Genomic DNA, 23,685 nt, shown 5'->3' on the forward strand with positions numbered 1-23,685 from the left:
GCCATAAAAGGCAGTAAACAGAACTTCCCAATTCAGAGCTACCCTGTTTTCTAAAATTCAAACCCGACAGAAAAAAATGCAAACCATGGCGCAACCTAAATTACTACGCTGTGGAGCTTGGACCTAAACCAAAGTTTTAAAACTGAAGTTAACGTTCATAACTCAGAGTGAGAAAAATTTAGATCAGCCCATAACAACTTCCTAAGAATAGCATAGCGGAGTGTTAGCTCACCAACTGTGCGACCTAGCAATGGCCTGCTCCAGCCGTCTTCTCGCGATGCGCTGGCAGAGATTTGGTTATCTCCACGATGAGATAACCTTGAATTAAAAAAAAAAAAATAAAATTAATACAAGTTACTGCTGTGTACGCCTCCTAGCACCACCTTTTAGTTCAGGCAACTCAACATATTCTGAAGCTCATTTAAAAATCTCGTTTTTACTCTGCTTGAGTAAAGAAAACCAGGATTAGGCCTGTGATTTGCAACCAGCAGGCTCACAGGTATTGCTGCGTATTTGACTATTGCCCACAAAGCACAGAGTCACACATTTAATGCGTTTTGCTAAACAAATCATTCCCCGTTATTTTCATTTCTCCAAGTTCTATTTAAAGAGACTTCCCGGGAACCGGTGAGACTGGATCTCCTGCCCCTGTTCCCTCTCCCACATTCGCTTGGAGATTATTTCTTTGAAACATTTTCCCCAGAAAGAAACCAATTATGGTCCCCAACCTGCTGCTGTGCTTGAGCTTTGGTTACGCAGCAGCCCTCAGACCCACGTGCCTCTCGGCTCAGTTTAGAAGACCTGGGGATTATATCATAGGAGGCTTGTTCCCTTTTGGAACGGACACCATAAACCTGACGACACGATCCGAGCCCACGTCAGTGGGGTGTGAAAGGTAAGAAGAACATCAGCTTCATTAGTGCTCGTTAAGTTGGGTTGCTTGGGCTGGGAAAAGAAAGGAAAAGAAAGCAGCCCTCCTGACAGCAACTGACGGGCTCACAGGCGAATATTAAAGGTGAGAATCATACAATGTGTTGGGTCGGAAGGGACCTCTAAAGGCCATCTCGTCCCACCCCCCTGCAGTGAGCAGGGACATCTGTAACTAGACCAGGTTGCTCAGAGCCTCATCCAGCCTGGCCTTGAATGTCTCCAGGGATGGGGCCTCCCCCACCTCTCTGGGCAACCTGGGCCAGTGTCTCACCACCCTCAGTGTAAAGAACTTCTTCCTGATGTCTAACCTAAACCTGCCCTGCTCTAGTTTAAACCATTGGCCTCGTCCTATGGCTCCATGCCCTTGCAAACAGCCCCTCCCCAGCTTTCTTGTAGGCCCCTTCAGGGACTGGAAGGGGCTGGAAGGTCTCCCCGGAGCCTTCTCTTCTCCAGGCAGAACCCCCCCAGCTCTCTCAGCCTGTCCTCACAGCAGAGGGGCTCCAGCCCTTGGATCATCTCCGTGGCCTCCTCTGGCCCCGCTCCAACAGGTCCATGTCCTCCTTGTGCTGCGGGCTCGAGCTGGACATAGTACTCCAGCGAGTACTGTTTCCATCTCCACAGTGTGATGGAAACAAAGATTAGCTCTAAGCTGCACCATCCACTTCTGATCCTGAAATGGAAAAGGTTTTTGTGTTTTCTTGATGCCTCTGCGCAGTCAGACTTCAGATGCACCAACCCCACTTTGATGAAAGGTTTTAGTGGCGCTGGCTTCCTCAGGGTTTTGAATCCAACACTGTACACAGAGGTGTAAATGTTGCTTTTGCTTCCAGACGGGATGAGAAGCAGGCACCGCGCTCTGCTGGCAGGTGACACAGGTTGAGATGGTGCTATTGCCTTTCCTGAGATAAAAGGACACTCAGGACCATGGCACAAGGCAAAGCAGGAAAGGAAAAAAGGAAATGGCCGGGCTCGCCGGGGTGTGATCTGTGTTTCCTGCTCACACCACAGGGGTTCACGCCACCACGCTACAAGCTACTGGCAGCTCTTTGTGAGGAGAATGAAGAGACACGCTCGTGTCCTACCTGCTGCTTCGGCAGCAACAAAGCACAGGGAAGTATGGTCCAAAAAAATCTTTCCATCTTCACAGGCTGCTAGGCAGGGAATAAACCCAGCGCACTGAGCTGTACAGCGGGGGGAAATCCCAGGAGGACTTGTCTCCCAAACGAGCATGCCCGGCGCTTTGGGAGCCACTGGCTTCGTGGCTGAAGTTACACAAAGCCAAGAGCAGGAGGTCATCTGAGTCTTGATCCGCCCCCAGCTAAACATACCGGTTTCTCTATACCTCTGTTTCTTCCCCTTTGAAGCACAGAGGATATATTTGCCGACAGACAGGATTAATTAGATTTGAAAGGTGCTCAGAGCCTCTCTACCCACAGTACGAAATTCAAAGGCGGTAGGTGCAGGGGTGCGCTGCTGACAGTGCCACGTACACCTGGCTTGGCAACAGGCAGGATGCTGAGACGTCAAAGAACGTGGAATAAGCTGATCACTCTGCAGCAACGCTGACAGGCCGTGCAATTCCCTCTCTCCTCTGACTGCAGGTTATTTGTAGACGGGCTAATATGGGCTCTTGGGATGAAGTTTGCTATCGATCAGATCAACAACTCCACTTCCCTTCTGCCGGGAGTAAAGCTGGGCTATGACATGCACAACACCTGCTTTGAGCCGGTGGTGGCCTTGCAGCCCAGTTTGCTGTTTCTGACCCAAAATGGCACAACGGGCATTGGAGTGCTGTGCAACTACACCGACTACCAGCCCCGCGTGACCGCGGTGATCGGACCACACAAGTCAGACCTCTGCATGGTAACAGCCAAGCTGTTCAGCTTCTTCTTGATCCCACAGGTAAAGAAACTCTCTGCAAAAGAAAGAATTCCCCTTTTCGGTGTGGGAAGGGTTTGGATCAACAATGCTGTCTGTGATCTAGGTCTTTGAACCAGGACTCTTAAAGTGCAGATTCCAGTCTTTCCTCTGCCACAGATTTCCTGAGCGATCTTGGGTAGGTCATTAAACTTCCCTCCTGGAACACACTCCAGTGTCTAACTTCCCAGAAAGAAGAGGGATAACTCAGGCCGCTCTGTGATCCACGTAAAATGGGAAAAACAGAGCTCCCAGCGTAAACCGGGAGGATCCCACGAAAATACATCTACAATACCGAGAGCTGTAACGGTCAGGTAAATTTAGCCCTGAGCTAAGATGCTACTGAATCGTGGGTACGTCACCCGTTGTAGAAAGTAGCTCGTTATCATTGGCATTAATGATAAGGGCTGGTGCTGCAACGATGGGCACAAATGGCAGTGTGGAGACAGCCACGTGGGATGGTGCTACAGGAGGCAAGTGACAGGGGTGAGCTTACGGTTCTCTTGGTAAATGCAGCCACAATGGACCTAATTCCTTTAGAGAAGTTCTTCTTTCCCACTATCCTGACCTAGCATTTTTGAAAATCTAGGGCACTGAGACTAAGCAAAGAAGGTGGAGAGTGATCTGGACTGTCAACACTTCCCTCAGCTTCACTTTGCCTCGCTTCCTCTCTTCTCCTCTCATCTGCAGGTCAGCTATGGAGCCAGCAGTGAGCAGCTCAGCAACACGGAGTTGTACCCATCCTTCTACCGTACCGTTGCCAGTGATAAGAGCTTGGTGGAAGCTGTGGTCCTGCTGCTGAACAGGTTTGGATGGAACTGGATTGCCACCCTTGGAAGTGATGATGAATATGGCCGAGGAGCCCAGGGGCTCTTCTTAAGCATAGCTGCAAATCACAGCATCTGCATTGCATTCGAGGGGCTAATTCCTACAGACCTTGCAGACCCCAAAGCCCAACACCAACTGGAAGATACCATTAAGTTAATTAACAACACCAAAGTCAACATCATTGTGCTTTTTGCCTTTAGCCAGCCAGCCCAGGCCCTGCTGGAACAAAGCATCAGGATGGGACTGAGAGAGAAAGTCTGGATTGGCACTGAAGCCTGGATAATGTCTGACAAAATTGCCACCACCCCAAATATTCAGAGCATCGGGACAGTCTTAGGATTTATTATGAAAGCACACTCAGTCCCTGGCTTCCAGAAATACGTTGCCGACCTCTTTACCTATGTTCAGCAGGATAAATTTTGCCAGGAGTCTAGAGAATTCAACCACCTCATGAACTCTGACGTGGTGGACACGCTTTGCAAAGAGTGCGACCACATCTCGCTGCGCAACATCTCGTCCGTGTTAAGACACTCCCAAATGCAACCTGTGTACATCGCAGTCTACAGCGTGGCTCACGCACTGCACAGGGCGCTGGGGTGCACCCACCACGTGTGTCCCAAAGCATCCATCAAATCTTGGCAGGTAAGTAAAGGCCAGGGGGACAAACAGCAGTTTTTTATCCGATCTACGTGTCGGAGCTGCACACAGCTTGCAGGGAGGGGGGAACATTGCACTGTGCTCCTGCCCTACCCTGGGAGCGATACAGCCTCAGCAATTCCTTCGGCCACTCAACCCCTACACCAGCACCTCCTCTGCTGCCGGCTGGGGCTGCCTTCTCCTCTCTGGGGTTAATTGGGCCTGGCACAAGAGAGCAGCTGGTAATACAGCCAAAAGGCCGATAGCTGCAACCTTAGCCCACAGAAAAGACAACTGATTTCAGCCAAAAATTAGCGTCCTGCATTACCATCCTCCAAGCGAGAAACTGTACCAATACTTACTCTCAATTCTCATTTTCCTCCTCAGCTGCTGCACTTCATGAACACCTTCCCATTCACGGTGAACGGCCAAAGTTTCAAGTTTGATCATACCCATGGCACAAACACCGGCTACAAGCTTATATTCTGGTCCTGGAAAAATGGCACCCTTACTTATCTGCCTGCTGGCGACTACGAAGACTCCTTGTACATCGATAAGTCTCAGATTCAGTTTCACACTGCAGATCAAAAGGTAAAGATGGTGGGCAAAAACATAAACAACCACAAAATGAAGCAAATTTTTTTTTGCTGCTTCATCAGAACTGTTCCGAAGGAGCGATTAGCCTACAAGATTTGTGTGGGACCCAGTTCTTGCTCCTCTGCAAACGCGTAATCCGTCTCCACTGCGTAAAACTAGAAAAAGGTATTCCCAGCACTGGTTAGGACTCAGACACAGGCTGGATCCCAGCACAGCCAATTTCTTGCAGCATGTTTGGTGATACGGTGCTTCTCCTGAAGGTGCCTGGCTGACATTCATTCTTCCTTTTGCCCTAGGAGCCTACCTCAGAGTGCTTCAGACATTGTAAACCAGGACAATTCAAACAAATAAAAGGATTCCACCTCTGCTGCTATGACTGTACGGATTGTCCAGAAAACACCTTCTGGAGCGCTAAAGGTGAGGTCTGAGAAATGTAATGGCTTTAACTGTCTCTGTTATGCCTGACCACTAGTTGAGGTCACACAGGTTCCCAGAGCTGGTAACACCAGTTGGGAGCTCTTCCGCCCTGCTGCACTGCCCGGGGGATATTTTCCTCCCTTTTGTTCTGCTGTGCATTGCGCAGTCTTGCTCTGCAGATCTTCAGTGGGGGATCTTCCTCTGTCGATCCCAAAGAGAAGGCACGTGTTTTATCTCAAGAGGCAGGAGAAAGGGGTTTGATGAAATTGTGGGATCTTTTGGAAGTTGGTGATCCTTCCTGGGGAAGGGAAACAGAGCCAAGAAATACGTGCATCCTTTTGGGGGGAGGGTGGACAAGCGGAGGGAAAATGAGATTGAACTATCCCAAGCTTTGGAGATCCATTACACTTAGGAAGGGAGGGGGGGAAGCAGGCAAGGCAGCACCCAAACCAGCTGTCTAATTCAGGACTGTGACCCTTGCTCAAGGCCTGCCTGCAGCGGGGCAGCAGCACTCTACTGCAAGGTGGTCATCAACATCTCACTGCTGCTTTGCAGACAGCACCACCTGCACTCCCTGCCTAGAGCATCAGTGGTCCCCTGTCCAGAGCACACGGTGTTATGACCGCAGCGAGAAATACCTCTTTTGGAATGAGCCGCTCACCATTGCCTTGCTAACGTTGATGTCCATCACCATATCCCTGACCTGTCTGACAGCAGTGCTCTTTTTAAAGAGCCTCGAGACTCCCCTTGTGCAGGCTTCTGGAGGCAAACTGAACCTCTTTGCCTTGTTCGCACTCACGCTGCTGTGTCTCAGCTCCTGTCTCTATATAGGGAAGCCCAGTAACACCCTTTGTATGACCCAGCAGATAGTCTATGCCCTCTGCCTCAATGGTTGTTTCTCTACCTTCTTCATCAAGTCCCTTGAGATCACCCTCGTGACAGAGTTCCCTCACTGTGCCCCAACCCTCTTGCACTGGGTGACCCGGAGGAGGGCCTGGCTCCTCGTTGCCCTGTGCCTCCTCACCGAGTGCTCGTTCTGTGTCTGCTACCTTCACTTGGGCCCTGACCATCTGCAGCCTGACTACAAGTCACTGCCCACCGAAGTTCTGCTGGTGTGTACCACGCAGTCCTGGCTTGCCTTTGCCCTGATGCACGGCTACAACAGCTGCATAGCCTTCGTCTGCTTCCTGTGCACCTTCATGGTACGGACCTCTGGGAAGAAATACAATATCGCCAGGGGCATCACATTTGCCATCCTAATCTATTTCATCATCTGGATCTTCTTCATTGCTCTTTTTGCCACGCTGAAGACAGTCCTCAAGTCTGTTACTCAGATTAGTACCATTTTGGCAACCACTCTGGGTATCTTGGGAACCTACTATATGCCTAAATGCTACATCATCTTGCTTAAGCCTGATCTGAACACAGTAGATTATTTCCAGAATTCCATCAAAGAAGAGCCAGAGGAGGACTCTCAATAAACAGACAATAAACCAGATCCTTCGTCACCTGCTCCTCAATAGACGCTGGCTGCATTTTACTGAGATAATTCTGTTTATGATGTCTCCATAAGCTATAGTCCCAGACACAATCACCATATAAAATACAGCCTTATCCAGTAGGCTGAACACCGGGACCAGAATTTTTAAGTTCCAAAGGCTTACTTTGGAGGGCTCTACTCAATGAGCTAAAGCAAAATGTCCCCAGCAGAGTAGGATGCATCCTCTCCGTAGCTAACCACCCGTGTCAGCAGCCACCAGGAGCCAAAAGCAGGTTCAGTTAAAAGCAAGCAACCTACAGCACCGATAATTCCTATGGATCTCTCAAGTCTGGCAAGCTGAGCTAAAAGCCTCACCTGGACCGCTTTCCCTTAAAGACTGCTGCTGATTCCCACTTCTTATTAACTAGATAACCGTTCCAGAGTTAGATCCATGAATCCTTTCCCAGGCCTTATAGGGACTTTCCAATATATTCAACAGCACAGAAATAATAACTAGAAAACCAGAAGGGAATCATCTGAAAAGGTGTGAGATTATAGACCACAAAGAGAAATCCTTGTGCTTAACTAATGATACCGAGTACCTGCCTACACGGGATGCTCTACAAAGACCTTCTCCTAGCGAGCAACACTGGAAAACACAGCTCCTGTAATCACGGTCTGTTCACATCTATGTGTGTTTGTGCACTTGCTTTATTAAAAGTGGAGTCAATGACATCCTACAGCTCTGGGTCTCTGACTACTATTTTCTTGACTACTTTGTCACAAAGTCCGTAGAAACCATTCTGTTATGTAAAGGCAGATAGAGAGAGTATATTACCATTCAAATGTCAATTCACTCATTTGTGTTTCATTAACATGTGTTTGCAAAGAACATGGAAACGAGGACAAGACACACGGAAATGAAGCGTGTGCAAATCACGCTATCCAAAGTCATACCAAAAAGTTCCTCCCATCTCAAAAAAAACCATGCAAAGATCACCAGTGAGAAACATTTCTTACCCAGTAAGACATTCTGCAAAAGGGACAAAATAAATCAAATACTTTGAGGAATAAGAAGTACCTCTAGCCTGTATTCGTACATGTAGCATGGCCCCCGTTCGCTAAACAGCGTGAGAATTCTCACACCCAGAAAGGCTTGGGGTTTGCCCCACTTAGCATCTGATTTCCAAGAGCAGGTAATCGTGATAGCTTCAGAAGGTATGCCAAAGAAATACTCACGCAAGAAAAACACAGGGTAGCTCCCTCACAAAATTGTGCTCGCTAACTACAACCAGTTGATATTCAGTTTATATTATGAATAGGAAGGTTTACACGTAAGTTAACGAACAGATGATGATCCCCTGGTGCCGAGTGTGGATGTTCAATGAAACGTATGGGTTTAACCCTCCATAAATCCTGCAAGTACTTTGACACTAGAGAGTATTATATATCAAGAATTTCATGAGCCTGTTTCTGTGTATGCAAAAATCATCTCTAACCATCAGTCTGCCAGCTTGTATCAGCTGGACTCCCCTCACTGCCCTTCAGCCACAGATACACCCTCTGGACAGGGCTTTCTGCACAGATGGCTTCAAACTGGAAGAGGGTGGATTTACATTAGGTATCGGGAAGAAATTCTTCACTCTGAGGGTGGTGAGCCCCTGGCCCAGGTTGCCCAGAGAAGCTGTGGCTGCCCCATCCCTGGAGGGGTTCGAGGCCAGGTTGGACGGGGCTTGGAGCAACCTGGGCTGGTGGGAGGTGTCCCTGCCCAGGGCAGGGGGTTGGGACTAGATGGTCTTTAAGGTCCCTTCCAACCCAAACCATTCTATGAATTACTAGAATCAAGCCTGAACAAAGACAAAAGAAAACACCCCTTATTTCCATCACCGTTCTCTGTAACTACCTTTACATTTCCTAGTGATGGAATTGGCCCTTCCACCCAACACTGGGCATCTCTCTTGCCTTGAAAGGGTCATGAATCTCAGTTAGGGCCTAAAGGCTTCTTAAAGCCAGGGAAGAGATTCACAGTAATAGTCCATAGCGGGTACTTTCTGCAGTACAGATGTTACTGATGGTGTCTGGCAAGCTGTGTGGGACAACAAAACATACCCACAGTCCCTCTAGACCATCACGCATACACTGCTGGAGTACTTTCCCCAAACCTACCCAACCTTCCCAGTTTCTGCCTCAAGTTCAGGCTCACTTCATACCTCCACCCTAATGCTTAGGGAATGAGCAGCTGCTGCCAGCTGGGCCGCTGGAGGCCAAACATGACTCCCAGCTGACCACGGTGGCACCATTTAAGACAGCAGCTCACCCCGACATGCTGTGGATGAGCAGCTACTCAGAAACGCGCTACTTCTAGAATCACTGGGGCAAAAGGCTTGAACTCAGCTCCTACCGCTGCCGACAACAAAACCTCATTTAACTTAAATGTAGGCAACTATCTGAGACCACCTTTAAAGCAAGCAATGGACTGAGCAGCTTTGCAGGTGAAGACAAACTCCCCTTGAATGGTGTAAGCCATTCCAGAAGCACTCCTAGGTCTGTCTTTACTTGCTAATCAGCAACTCGAAAATTTGCGCTAGAGACAGACTGCTGTTCCAGCTGATGGGGACTTCGCTTTTGTCATGCACCATGAAAGGCAAAAATGGAAAAACTACATTACTAGCAAATTACCCCATTACTACCAGATAGTAGCAAGTAAATATCAAGTCACATCACTAAGATCTTTTCTTTTTCCTACCCACTTTGACAAACAACTATACTGCTCTTTTATTCCCCCACCTTAGACTTACAGTTTTTCCATATATCCACTACGTGGTATTGGAAGTTAACTCATCAATTCAGCTCAATTAAAGGATTTGCAAATTAATCTAAACCAGGGAATATTTCATTCTTAAAAACTGATGCACTGCAAAGCTAGCTGTCCTAGATTTCTGTGGCTACTTGCATATAAAATTCTCCTGGCATAATTGAGAAAAACGTGAAACATTTGACAAAAGCACTCCTTGGTGTGATTAAAGATAGCAAAAATCTGACCTGTAGACTGGAAGTCCTTGATCCCGGAGACTGCAGCGAGTCTTCGTGAGCATATTGTTGCACCTGAGAATCTCCACAGTACTCCTCACTTCAGTGCTGGGATTCCATAGCAGAGAAGCATTAAGTAACTTTTGATCATCATTCCAGAAATAGAGGAGGAAAAAAATCAAATTTACCTCTACTGCTTCTCTTTCTGGCTCTGGCCGAACTAGAGCCACAACAAACTGATTTTTCTTTTCTTTTAGGGGGAAAGGGAGAGGGGTGGGGGAAGAGGGAGGAGGGGAAAAGTAGCTGATTAAATTCTTCAGCCAGTTCCAGTCACCTGCAGACAATTCATACGAGGTCAGCTGGAGCCCATCAGGCCCTGCAGTAAAAGGCTGCAAAAGTATGTCCAAAATTCTGATCATTTAATATTCACCTAACTGGAAAAATGCTGTCAGACCATTTGGCATCCTATTTAAACAAATATGGTTTGAAAGGGAGAATATGTGAAACTCTGCAAGACTTTCTCAGAGGCTTTTATATAAATCTGCTGCAGAATTGCCCCATTTATAATCAGTGGCTCCATAATAACTATGACTTTGTCTCTCCCTGTGCTGCTTGATCTCTACCAGCTATAACGAGGGAATTTGCCTCATCAAGCTGTGGTTGTTCTTTGTACATGAACCACTCAGACCTTACTGAGCCTGGGTGTCTTTGTGTTGCACGACAAATACACGGTGTTTAAGGCTTACCGGTTAGTCTGCAAAGTGGTGTCCTAACGATCCTAGCTTGCCTCTGCTGGAGTTTGTGTGCAGAGTCCAGAAAAGGGGAATATTCACATGAAACAGCTGACTACATTGATGGCTTCTACCAGCCCATTCATCTCCTGGGTCTGCAGGCAGGAAAACTTGTTCCAGCTCGTGTCTTTGTAACAGGACGTATCCTCCAGCTGTCTTTTAATTCCACAAACTTTCTTCAGCCTTTCCTGTATACCTACTCCTGCCAAGCTGTGAGAGGGAGAAGCTCAATAAGTACGAGACAGGGCAATTTAAGGGGAAAGCACAACTTCTGCACCAATATATTAGTCATTAGCTGAAAGCTACAGCCCTTCTGATGAATGGCAGGGTCTTGTGTTTCCAGTCAGGTGCCATTAACCTGCGTGGAAGTGTCAGGTCTCTGCGCTTCAATCAGCTGTGACCCAGTTTAGCGGGGAGCATTTACAGGGTTCCTGCCATGCTTTGACCTGTAAGCGCTTCTGAAGTACCATTAAAGCCCAGGACTCCCAGCTGCCTATCACTAGCTCCCGAACAAGCATCTTCTGTCGAGAGGACAAAACTTCAGCGTGGTAGGGGGACGGGGGGGGGAAAGCGTAAGATTCAACCAATATTTCATCATTCTTGAATAAAGAACTGAAGACATACACTGCAGTTATCACATAAAATTAAAAGCTTTTTAGTGTTTAAAATAGCATTTACACATAAGCAGCTATATATTAACTATACAGACACTTGGGTTTTAATACAATATCTACAAAAAAGAATTCAATTATGCAATAGACATTTAACAGGAACAGTGCAGTCCATGCTAGTAAGAGGTCACTCTTTGAGTAGAACCAATTCTAGAATAGGTGATAGTCTGGGTTTTCATTATTTAAAATCATGTAACTTTGTTCCTCTACTGTACATAAAATTCTTTACATGTATTTCTAATCACTGATTAGAATTAATAATTTTAAGTCAATCTTATTACAATCCAGTTAAATGCAAAACAAAAACAATTACATCAACTCATGAGCTGTCAAGTCTCAAGATGGGACCGCCCATTTGAATAGAACAAAAATAATATCAAAAGTCAATGTCTGTGCATCATTGCTTGCCATCCAATAGACCTTTGGATAAAGTGTCCAGGGGACTGTTACCTTTGAAAAGTAGATTTATTAACAGGAGGTAAAAGACAATAGCAGTGCTTTTAAGACTGTTTGCCAAAAATATACCGAGTGGGTACACTACCCCTTACAGATAATGCCTCCTTGGGACAGGAGACGCCATCCCAAACTGCTTTCTCATCATTTTCTACGATCTTCCAACCATACCTGTTAGTCCTTGTTAAAAGCTGTCGGCAGGTATGCGTGAACATTAAGCTCAGCTGCAGAGCACAGGCAGGTGTTGAGGGTCTCACTTCCAGAATAAAAACGTCACCTATTTAAGGCTCCTGGTACCAGGTTGTTTCAACGCCCTGTACAGCAAACCCGTAACTTCTCCCTGTAGTTAGAGGCACAGGTCATGCGTTCTAGAGCCCAGCCAGCGCCAGTTATTTGATGTTAAAATCAGGGAAAAATTTCATGCCCAGGTGAGAGAAACAGCCAGTTCTGCAGGACTCCAGCCTTCACACGTCCTTCCACCTGGCACAGCTCTCCCTACTGTACGTAGCGTTATTGGCATCGGCGGCACTTCTTCCTGCAGGCAGTGCTGTACTCGGGAGGAGAAACTCGCACAGCTGGGCCCCCGGGCCCCCGTGTTGCAAGGACACATGCACATGCGTTGAACGCCAAGGATGGGATTTGGGAAATCTCCTGTCTTCAGTCACTTGTGAAAATGAAGAGCTAGCAATGTTTCAGGCCTAACTTTCCATTGACTCCAACCAGCCTCTCCGCTGTACACTATGAGGCGGGGAAATCGAGCTTTTGTTTTAGACGCAGCGGCCACTACGTATTGCACTGTTCACAGAAGGGTCATTTACATTCTCCTCTTTGAAAATAGCAGGTTCTACACGCTCTACAGTACTAACCCACAGCACATCTCTCAGTACGTCCAGGGCACTCCTCATTCGCCTGCAATGGAGGCCTGTTTGCGGGGGAAGCGCGTTCAGGCTGGATTTTAGCAGCCCCGTTTCCGCAGCTTTTCCCTCGCCTACGTTACGGACCGTCAGCCTCAGCCCAGCGATACCCACAAACACACCAGTATATAACACAGTCCTTTCAACGTAGCAGCAAAGACCAGCAAGACACAGAAGAGTTTCTGCCAACAGCATAACAAGACGACAAAAAAAACCCCAGCGGGTGCGTAAACCGCAACTCTTGAAAAGACATAAGGAAATTAAACACGTTTCTTCCGTGGGTGAAAGCTCAGCCCCCAGCTTCAATCCCTTTTGGGAATATCTTATTAAAATGACCCTCTTTTCCTCCAGCCCTGTAAGTTCTGCCTTAAGACAAAGTGGGCCAGAAAAATTGTAATATATAAGAGACCAGAAAAGTTAAAATTAATTTAAAAGTAGAACCACTAGTGATTGTCAGTAAAGTCACAGACTTCTTAACAGTGTCTCCTGGAGACATAGAATTACAGAATTATTTTACCCTGATTTATTTCGTCGCTTTAAATGTCAATCTTTCGGAACAGCTTACAGAGTTTAGTTAGCATCTTTGCTGTGTTACTGGGAGGAGGAAAGGAAAAGTAAGGATAACGTTGCACAGCCAAGCTTTAGGTAGTGCCGTTCTTTTGAAGAAGCCATCGCCAACTCTGCAATCTACGCTAGCCCATCAGATGGATTACACCGAAAGCACCGCTTTCAGAAACGTTATGTAGCTTTTCAGGAGATTTTTTTTAAAGAAAACTGTCCAAAACCACTCAGCTCGTTTAGAAGCCCAGTAATTAGAGCACCTAGCCTGGGTGACACAGTGTTTCCTACATGCCTAGCTCCCTTTTGAAAGTGAGACTTACGTCTCCAATTAACACAGACAGTTGAAAACGTTACTCTGACTTTTGTAAAAGGGATGTGTTTGCACACAGACCTGTCGTAAGAACAGAAGTGGTGAAAAAAATCTATCAGAATGAGCAACATACAAAAGGGACAGCTTGAAGAGTAATTTTTCAGGGTGACAAAGGAACGTGAAGCTACACGTATATAGTGAGAAAGACACGTTCTCTTTTTGACATTCATATCGGATATTCACACTACCCATAAAGCATGGAACGTAACAAAAAGAAGCATCTTACCAGTGAAGAAAATGCTTATATACAGTAAAGACTGATTTTAAAGCACCTGTCCTAAAACCTGCTAGAAGCAGGTATCTCACAAAAGAGGATTTCACCGAGGCATGGCCCCATGGTGAAATGCCACTAAGTGACTGCAGCTGAACACATGTTTCCCATTAAATGAGCCACCAAAACAGTGTGTGGGTGTGCTCTTCCCATGCCCTCGATTCAGATACTTTAAAAAAGTGAAGGTTCCTGAACATCCTTTATCAAGCGTCCATAGCCTTAGAGCGAGAAATCCACACTAATGAAATCCTGGGGATATACAACAGCAGTTGCTTAAGTCAAAGCTCCCCAGCAGGAGCTTTAGCACGGGCCTCGCTCTGTGTCGGGTATAAAGATTCATTCATTGTACCATTTATGAGCTGTTTTCAAAACATCCTCTCACCGCTCTGCTAACAGCTAGCCCCCATCTGTGTTCAGAACACATTCCCTTGGGTAACACGGCAATTGGGATTAGACATCTCCAGGTTTCTATTTAAAAAAAAAAAAAAAGAGAAAGAGACTGCTCAGAAACTAAGAACGGAAAAAGAGGTGATCAAAATGATTAGCCACGTCCCAGTGGGAGCCAGGACTTACCTACGCCTCTGCTAGAACGGGATAAATATCCCCTTCAAAAGGGAAAAGCTGCAGCTACACTATCAGAATCGCATAGCAGCAATTGTCCTATTTCTGTGGAAACAACTTTTAAAACCTGTAAGCCAGTGCGCATTATAACCAGAAGAGAGAGACACCTCTGTCAGCAGGGATGTGACTGAAATGCCCAGGAACGGACCGCAGCTACAAAGTCACTACCGTGAGACTAAATGAAATAACTTTACAAGTTCTGCACGATGAACACATACAGTAGCAAGACTCCACCACTCCCTTGATAGAATAATATCTTTTTTTAAAAAAAAAAAAAAAAAAAAAAAAAAAAAAAGAAAGAAAGATTGATTTATACTCCCTAGTCAGGAGAAGAAGGTGGCCACAGCTTTGCTTTCTGCTAGGAATTGGTTTGAGCCTGCTCCTTTCCGAGCGCATGTTGTCTGTCCACTTGCAGGTGCCACGGCTGCTCGGAGCGCTGACTGGTGCCATCCAAGAACCAGCATCGCGAGGCAGTATCACAGATACCAGCCAGCGGTCATTTTTGACTTGTAAAAGAAAAAGCAGGGAAAAATAAAAAGTGCTACTATGCATCATTGGAAATTTAGAAGTCGTGTGAAATGATAGTCCTTGAATCAGCCAAAAAGATAACACCGATTGCCTTGTGTAGGTGCCACGATTACCAAAGCGCATTAAGATGTGAATATACACCAGGCATTCACAACCAAAAACAAGAGGGGGGAAAAAAAATAAAGAAAAGATGCCATCAATTTGCTAATATTTAGCAATCCCAGGAGATTTTTTTTGTTCGTTTTTGTGGGGTGGTTTGGGTTTTTTTTGTATTTTTTGTTTTGTTTTCTTGGTTTTTCTGCAACACAATTGCAAACCAGGAAGGTGTGACATGCAAGACAGCCAAGTTTCTTCCAGTAAGTGTTCGACAATGACCAAATTGCCCACCCACCCCCAAAACAATCATTACCCGCCCCCCCCGCCCCCGGCCCTTCCCCAAGCAGAGTCTGAAGGCACTTCCTCTCACATGATGTCGACAAAGAATTCACAAGGGTTGCCCATGGCCTTCTGGAAGGACTGCCGGCTCCCCGTCAGCTCTGGAGGAACAGAGCTCAGTTCCCTCACGGGGGGCCCTCCAGGGGGTCCGCTCGTCCCGTAGACTTTGGAGCCCATTTTGGGGAGATTGTAGAGGGGTGGGACTCCTGGAGGCCCGTAAGAATGATGGCTGTGGTGGCTTCTCTCGCTGTGGGTGGCAGAGACGTGACTCCGGTGGCTGAGCTGGCTGACGGGCCTCTCCCGCCGCAGGACACTGGTGCCACCCCCGCTGCGGGCAGTGTGGTCGGACTCGCTGCCGCTGCCAGCCGACTTACGGTCCTTCTCTCTGCCAAGAGCTCTCCTGCTGTTCTCGCTGTTGCTTCGGTTCGAGCCGCTGCTTTTGCTTCCTAAAGCCCCCCCAGCAAAAAGGACACAGAGAAAAGCAGCATTAGCTCACGTCCGCTGCTGTCTCCCACGTCAGCTCCTACCACAACCCACAGATCCGGGTACGACCATCGCAATGGCAACAGTGATGACAGAACCAGGCCTGAACGTGCGTTGGTGGCTTATGGGACTTAGCAATGACAATCGGTAGAACAAAGCTGACAAGGTGGTGCCATGCACAGGTACACGTAGACACCTCAGAGCTTGCCCAGGGGAAGCTGCAGCTAGCCTGGAGCTACTGGCTGAAAGCCTTTGCTGGCTGAAAGCCATCTGCTCCGCTGCAGCCCCACTGACTGGAGAGAGGGGAGGAACAGGAATGGAAGGAAGAAGCAGGCATTTGGGGTTTGACTCAAGCAAACGAGGTTCAATCTAATTGTAACTGTCTTTGTTATCTTCTACTGGCAAAAACTTTTCAAAAAGAAACTCATTTGCCTTCTCTATCACCCTTGGGCACGCTGGGCATACTCGCACCCAGGGCCAAATCGCCTGAGGTTAACAGATGTCCTTTTGCTGGCTCCAGTGGGTAGATTCTTAAATTCATCGCTACCATGTTCTGTTGTTGGAGAATTCTTAAAAACCCAGTTATTTGTTGAACAGCTCTACGATGAATCAGTAACACGCAGGATGTTCCCAGCAGAGGCCACTAAATCAACTTGGAAAAACAAAGGACTGCTGCTGGTGTGCACGCTCAATTGTTGCTACATATAAGCTTCACTAAACTTCAAAAACTGAAGGTCATGCTCTGTTACCATGAGAGATAGGCTAGGATGATGTCAGGAGACATTTCCGAGTTAATTATTCTTTTCAAAAAAACAACAAACCAACCCAGAGAATCTCTCATTAAGTTCATGCCATCTTAGTGCAAGACCTTCTCCCCAAAAAGGGTCCCCAGCCAGCGGAACATGGGACCAGCTTTTGAGTCTGAATGAGCCACTGAGTCACTGGGGTCACTGAAACGGGAAACGCAGAATGATTCTGAGCTGCTCCTTTCTTGAATTACAGATGATCATCACCTCCTGTCTGCTCCAGCTGATGTTTAGAGACAGGAAAACTAGACCGACCTGGGGTGTCCAGGGGAAAGGCGACATTCCCCTGCAGAGTGCAAGAAAAGCTGGGGACAGATGGAAAACACAGAATACAAAAACCACTGGACTTGAGGTTAGTATTCTGAGCCTGGCACTCTGAAGTGGGATTTGCTGATGGTAACCCCTATCAGCTCTTCTCTGCTCTGGGAAAAACACCGTCCTGCTTTGTGCCTTAGTTTTCTTACATCCGTAAATGGAGACGTTAACTTGGGTTGAGCTGTCCCCACCAACTCCTACAAAGATTCATTAAGGTGAGCCTTTGAAGAGGTAAGGTGCTCCCTGAGCTGCCATTTCAAATGTTTCACAGCAATCTTGTAAAGACAAATAAGAGCAAAGAAACTACTTGTTAGCAGGTTGACTGTTACAGCCTTTACTCCAAAGAACAACGTAGATATTCTCTCCAAGAAGCATTTTGCAAGCTCTCCAGCGTGGCACGTTTTTCACGGTGGAAGAAAATTAACATTTTATTTTAACTCTTCCACAGCAAATATACCTCTGCCTTTATCTCATGATGCATTCTGCTGCCACCCATCCAAACCCTGCAAACCTTACCCAAGTCATTACTCCTCGATGCAAGCTCCCCATACACAAGAATCCACTGCCAGTTCCGTAGCTTGTGGCTGAGTAAAGATCAGGCAGGGGAGAAAGCAAGCTGCCCTGAAAGCATGTATTACTCATCTTGAGAGGTCTTCCATGGGCAGTAGGACTGAGACTGCCATCACGTCGCTACTCCAGACTTGAGTATACCTGGACTAGCAGCTCTAGCTCATCTGCCAAGACTCTACGAGGTCAAGTGGTTAATGCAGACTTGTCTCAGAAGAACCTGGCTTTCTGCAGCTGCACTCCAAGCTGATTACGTGGCAGAAAGAAAATAGAGAAACCATCTACCATTATAGCAGTCTTCCTAAGAATAATTAGCAGCATAGCGGTTCTCCTCTGGCCGTGCTGAGGTTCACTCTCTCCCTGACCTGCCTTTAAATCCTGTCAGAGAACAATCGATCAGAAAGTCCCTCTAACCCTTGAGATTAAATGCAATCTAACAAGAGTGTCACCTTCTTGGCAGCTAGGGACTGGCCTGTCTTAGAGACATGCAGCCCAAGCGAAAGCTGAGGTCTTGTTCACCAGATGAATTCAGTTATGATCTAACATCACGCATAAAAGAGAAACTTCAGAAGAAACCCAATTCTAACACTCTGTATTGAGAGCGAGCAACGCAGCCTTGTGTCCCACTACTCAACACCTGCCTGAGACAGTGCTCAAGCATCTTTCACTAAATGAGCAGTGGAAGGGCACTGGTAGATAAATCCAATCCATATGGATAACATCAGACTAATAAGTTAGGAGTTGGGATTTCTTTCTTTCTTTCTTTCATGAAGAGCAGCGAGGGACTGGTGACAGGACTCTCCCATCTGCTGCTGCTGCAGCAGAGGCACGCAGGGGCCAGACAGGTTGATACGCCAATGCCACGCTACTGGACTACTGTGCATCGAGACAGGTTGAGCGTCCAAGACAATTAAAAATAAAAAAATAAAAGAAAAAATACAGCTAAACATTTGGGTCACAAGAGTCTAAAACGATCATGCTGTGAATTCATTATTATTATGGAGGCATTTGAAGCTTACCAATCCCCTAGAGTCAGCCATTCCTCTAGGAATCCTTCAGTCTAACGCTTGCTCAGAACAAAACAAGGGAATAACAGTTACAAAACAAGAAACAACACAAAAGTGTAGTTTCCAAAAGAAGAACAAGGAAAGCGTTGAAACCCTTCAAAATTTAACACTTTGGCGCCTTTCATAAGGCTCTCTTTAGCCAGTAACACAGGTCGCATGGATAAAATACCATACCTTTCCTATTCCAGCAGCAGAGACCTAATATTCTACTGCCCACAGAACCAGCTGCCAAAAAAACCCGTCATGTTCTTCCCAGCACAATCAGCTTGCAGTTCTAAAACCTCTGGATATCACTGGGCGCTTCCTCACAGACACTTCTTATTTTGAGGTAAGGTGGGAAGCAATAGTGCTAAAATTGTGTGAGCAAGCTCCTGTTACGAAATTCTTCTGTGCAATTTTGCAAAATCTAACTGGCTGTGGTAAACAGCAAGAACTTCCATCCAAGTTACTGGATGTTCGCCGTTAAGAACACAGAGAATCCTCACCCTTTCTTTACTGGCAGCATTTCCAAAAGCAAAACTCACTCTGGAAGTGATTTTAAAAAATAATTTTAAAAAAATCTGTACAGCGAAAAAAATACATAGTTTTTATTTACTAAGGTTTAAAAATGAACCACAAAATTATCCTAGGGCAGGAAAGGAGGAGGTCAGGTTTTTAATCCATGCAGTATTATCTTTTTTCCCCCTATCGTATATGACAGAAGAGACTCTCCTCCCTGTGAGCAGTGTTTCAGCCCTGTAACCCATCTGGCTGGCCGCTCACGCTTGTCTCACACAAGCAAAGAGAGCGATTTTCCTTTTGGACTGAGCACTGAAGTGACAGCCAAGAGCACCTTGGTTCTAATCCCTGGTCCATCAGCAACGAAACGATCTAATTTCTAGCAACATCAGGCGACTGCAGCCCCCCTGTTGGCAATGGCTCTGACCTCTAAGAAGGGGGGCAATAGTTTATCTGTTTTAACAGGATGGACAATTGAGTCATTAAGGTTCTGATTTCATTAATGGCCTGAATCAGTGTTATCTAAGCAGTAGTTTACCATGTGGTGCTGTTGGGTAAGAAAAGTAGAGATGCCCATGCCACTATGGACACCACAAACAGCTTGGCTTTAGTTCCCCACTGGTATTTTGCACGGGGTACAGAACTAAAGCATAACTATGAACAGCTTCTATTCTATTCTATTCTATTCTATTCTATTCTATTCTATTCTATTCTATTCTATTCTATTCTATTCTATTCTATTCTATTCTATTCTATTCTATTCGACTCAGTTAAAACGTGGCTGGCAGTTTCAATACAGAGCTGAAAGGCTAACCCACTCCGTCACATACACAAACAGTTTTGATTCCGTGCGGTCGCACCCGATCCATGCAGGCAGCATACAAAAATCACAAGACAGGAGCACAGACAGTACGAAGGAACTCAAGCAAATGGTTAGGGCTAATGACGGCTGTAGAAATAAATACCAGATTAACCATCTTACCTTCGCTTTGCTGGCTCCCTGCACTGCCACTACCATAGCTAAAGCCTGGGTCTTGGTATGCTGGTGGAAAACACGGAGGGGGCAGAGGATACTGATACGTGTATCCTTGGCCTAATGGCCAGGGAGCAGCAGGATGTGGAAGTGGAGCAAGGGTATCCTGATCCGAGGCTCCGCTAGAACCGTTGTTAAGGTTCAGTGCAGCCATATCTGGAAAAGAGAGAAAAGGTGAAGACCGTGTTCTTACCTCGCAGCTGACTCCTGCGTGTTAATAATGGCTGACACAGCACCCCACTGCGGTGAGGGATCAGAGGGACTCAGCCTCCAGAGTTCACTCTAAATATCACACACGGTAGGGCAGGCATCAATATTCACCGCTGAGCACCAAGGTACCTTTGCAGCGTTTCCGTAAATCAAGGAGGAATCATCCCCCTTTTACAGATCGGAAACTGAGTGTGGCTGACAAGCAGGAATTCTGTGGCATCAGCAGAAATAAATCCTGCTTTCTTGAGCCTCGGTGCAATGCCCTGTTTGATGAGTTCATCCTGCTCTTCCAACTACTTGGTCTAACAGGAGTGTCAACCACTTGTCATGCAACTTCCCAATAGGGGCCTGCTCCGAAACACCCGCTTGTGAAATCCTACAGGACTCTGCTCTCCGCATCCCGCGAGCGCAGAGGAGACAACACCCACGCAGCTTTGCCCTTCGCAGGGGGGGAACTTACTGCCACAGAGGTCTCCAAAGACATAATAGCACTGTTCCGAGAAGGTGATTTTGTTCACAGTGTGCCTGAGGTAGCCATGTTTTAACATGCTGCTGGCATATTTTCTAGCCTCCCGTCGGTCTTTGAAGCCTTCCACGTGTGTGTAAAGCCAGTCAACCACATCTGCTCCTAAAATGAGAACACAAGAGGAGACACAAATATCATCCGAGCAAAACTGACCTCCTTAGGTTTTTTAATCTTCACATTATCACACAGCCCACTAGTACTACTGTGCCTGGTACCGAACACAAATATGCAAAGAGCTTAAAATGTTATTTTCACGTCTCAGCTTAACTGCTACATTAGTTACCAGCAAACATCAATAAAGAAAGAAAAGAACTATTTTGCATCCAGTTGGACACTACATCAACAGAGACACCAAATACGCATGCAGAAAATTTTATAGTTACACTGTTCAACCCCTTCTGAGTTGCAGTAATGAAAAATGACACGGGATGTACAGAACAGAAGCGATCGGGGGGGTCATCTTCCTCAAGAGGCAGGTGTCAACATTGTCAAAAGACCTGGGGGGAGTTCCAATCCCCTTCTCAGCAAAAGGTAACCACAACCTGGATTGACTAAATGTTAGCACAGCTCAGGTCACAGGACAGCCAGAATCAAAAGTAGACTAGTTGTGGTAATTCTAAATGTAATTAGATGCTCTGTTAAGGTTGTGTGGCTGTCTGGAACCGGAATTACAAGGATGGCTGCTCTGCTGGACTTGGGCAGATTGCTAGAGCCACACGTAGTTACATGGAGAACCAGAGATACAAGAAGTGAGGGTTAAGGACCAGCTGTGTGTGGCCATGAGAAACGTGCAGCATTTTTGGCTGCCCAGGCTCAAACAAGAGCTATTAGTTATTTCCTGTCACACTTAAGAGCTGTTCACAAATACCAAGTCAAGGGAATAAAAGAGGTCATAGACAGGGGGGGAAAAAAAGTTCATATAAAGATAGCTTCTTCAGCCTAATTACAAAAAGCCACTGTTCCCCCACCCCCCCCAGCATTTCTTTGATCTGCTTACCTATTACTGCATTGGAGATGGTAATTTTTAACCACATCCTGTCCCGAATTTCAAGGCCTGAGTCTGGGAGCTGCATAACCTTGACAATAGTAGCCATGTCACTCTTCACAGTTAAGGGAGATTCTTCTAATTCTAAAAGAAAGAAAGGTTACATGCTTCTTTGAAACGATCTGAGTCCGAAAAGAACTTCTCAACTCCCAAGTTGGATGAAAAGTTTCAAGATAGCTTTACCAACAGATGCAAAAAACGACACAAAGGTTCCCAAATGCACCTTCATCAATGGCACAAGTTATCGCGTTCGGACCAAGTCTTTAGAGATCCTGCCCACTGCAACCAGTTTAGTCACTGAGATGCTGAGTCCCTGAGTGTCTCAACTTCTCAAACCAGCTACAGATCAGCACTGCGCTCTTTCAGTCCACGCTGCATCCAGAGTTGCAGAAAAGGAAACCCAAGGAGTTCTAGGACCACTGCTTTTCATTTCAATTTGCCACAAACGGCCCCTACCCACCCAACAGTTCAGTGCACCGTATGCAAAACTCTGTCGGACAAAGGGTTTTGGCTTGTTCTTTAACTTTTGCTTTAACTGTCAGTAATAATACCCATGTGCATGGACAAAGATGACGACCATGCCTCAGTCAATGTCCATTTGTCGTTTGTTGTTTTTTGTTTTTTTTAAGATTTGGACATCAGCATAATTGGAGAGAACTGAAATTAGAAAAGCAAGCTTCCATCATCAGGATAAAGGCTAGTGGTTTCCTTAAAAAACCCAAATGATGGCAGCCTTACAAGTTAAGGAGTCACTCAACCAGGCATTACTTTGTCCTGCATCTTTCTTGCAGAACACTTAAAATAACGCTATTCCCAAATGCCTCGGCAGCCATTGCCTCTCCATTCATCTCTCACACACTCTTAGGGGTAGAGCTGGCTCACCAGAGGCTTCACACTTTCCTGATTATTTTTTTATAATAAAACCAGAACAATAGGGCTGAGATTCACCCTGCAGAACTGAGGTTCCTCCTGGAGGAGTCTAGTTCCTTTAGCGACTCCTTCCTACCACACGTAGAGGCAAGTGGCATCTCATATCGAAAGCCCAGTGGGGTGAATCTGGGTCCAAGAGCCTACCGGCTTCTCGTGTTCTGTGCAGAACTCCATCATCCTGTCTATACATAAGAGACCACATTCTTTGGAGACTGCTCCCATCTTCTCAGCCCTAGAAAATTCACGTCGAGCACGTGTCCTGTGTTTGTAGCTCAGACCTTCCCAGCAGGAATTCAGAAACCCTCCTCCCCTCCCTTCTCCCAGCTCCCCACATCACCCACCTTTCAAAAGCACAAGGGAACCAATTTTGTCCTTTTCCAGCAACCCAACATTTTCATAAAAGGTACAACCAGCATGAAACAATGAAAACTGAAAATGCATCTTTCAATACATGCACTGCTATTACGCATGAAAATATCCCAGACCATCTATGCATGCGGTTTCAATACTTACAAAGTTTGAATAAACACTAAAATTTTGCTTTTGCTTTACGTTAGTTTGGTTAGTGGCAAAAAGCAATGTGTTTGTTTGGGGAAAAAAAAAACCAACAAACCAATATTCAAGTAAAGTGTGTGGGGAGCAATAAACTGTATTTTCTTGGAGATCTGCGATCTGCATTTAAAGAACAACACTGGTCAAACGATCATCAATATTTTCTAAGTCTGGCAGTTCTTTACAAATATGACAATTCTAAA

General features: G+C 46.2%; 2 protein-coding genes and 1 long non-coding RNA gene across 6 annotated transcripts in view; 1 reads left to right on the plus strand and 2 right to left on the minus strand.

Annotated features, from left to right (window-relative positions):
• Positions 1–260: 260 nt before the first annotated feature.
• On the minus strand, positions 261–10,861 carry LOC134524134 (uncharacterized). The gene is made up of 3 exons (XR_010073499.1): positions 10,582–10,861; positions 9,848–9,975; positions 261–318 (listed from the first exon to the last, which is right to left on the minus strand). It is a non-coding gene; the product is annotated as an uncharacterized LOC134524134 (long non-coding RNA).
• Positions 262–6,806, plus strand: TAS1R3 (taste 1 receptor member 3). The gene is made up of 6 exons (XM_063353845.1): positions 262–895; positions 2,532–2,832; positions 3,538–4,317; positions 4,699–4,902; positions 5,205–5,325; positions 5,881–6,806. The coding sequence occupies exons 1-6, from the start codon at positions 717–719 to the stop codon at positions 6,804–6,806; spliced, it is 2,511 nt and encodes an 836-aa protein (XP_063209915.1). The 5' UTR covers positions 262–716.
• A 396-nt stretch (positions 10,862–11,257) lies between the features above and the next one.
• Positions 11,258–23,685, minus strand: part of DVL1 (dishevelled segment polarity protein 1) — a 94,881-nt gene continuing 82,453 nt past the window's right edge. For 2 of the 4 annotated variants that reach the window (XM_063354205.1, XM_063354204.1), the window contains exons 12-15: positions 21,953–22,084; positions 20,890–21,057; positions 20,169–20,375; positions 11,258–15,896 (exon numbers count right to left, since the gene is read on the minus strand). In XM_063354205.1, coding sequence (XP_063210275.1) covers positions 15,478–15,896; positions 20,169–20,375; positions 20,890–21,057; positions 21,953–22,084 — 926 coding nt within the window. In that variant the 3' untranslated portion in view covers positions 11,258–15,477. Of the gene's footprint in view, positions 15,897–18,640; positions 18,692–20,168; positions 20,376–20,889; positions 21,058–21,952; positions 22,085–23,685 lie in introns of all 4 variants that reach the window. The other 2 variants (XM_063354206.1, XM_063354207.1) reach the window with 2 other exon arrangements.

The sequence above is a fragment of the Chroicocephalus ridibundus genome, chromosome 16, assembly GCF_963924245.1.
Source record: "Chroicocephalus ridibundus chromosome 16, bChrRid1.1, whole genome shotgun sequence".
Taxonomy (NCBI): Eukaryota; Metazoa; Chordata; class Aves; order Charadriiformes; family Laridae; genus Chroicocephalus; species Chroicocephalus ridibundus.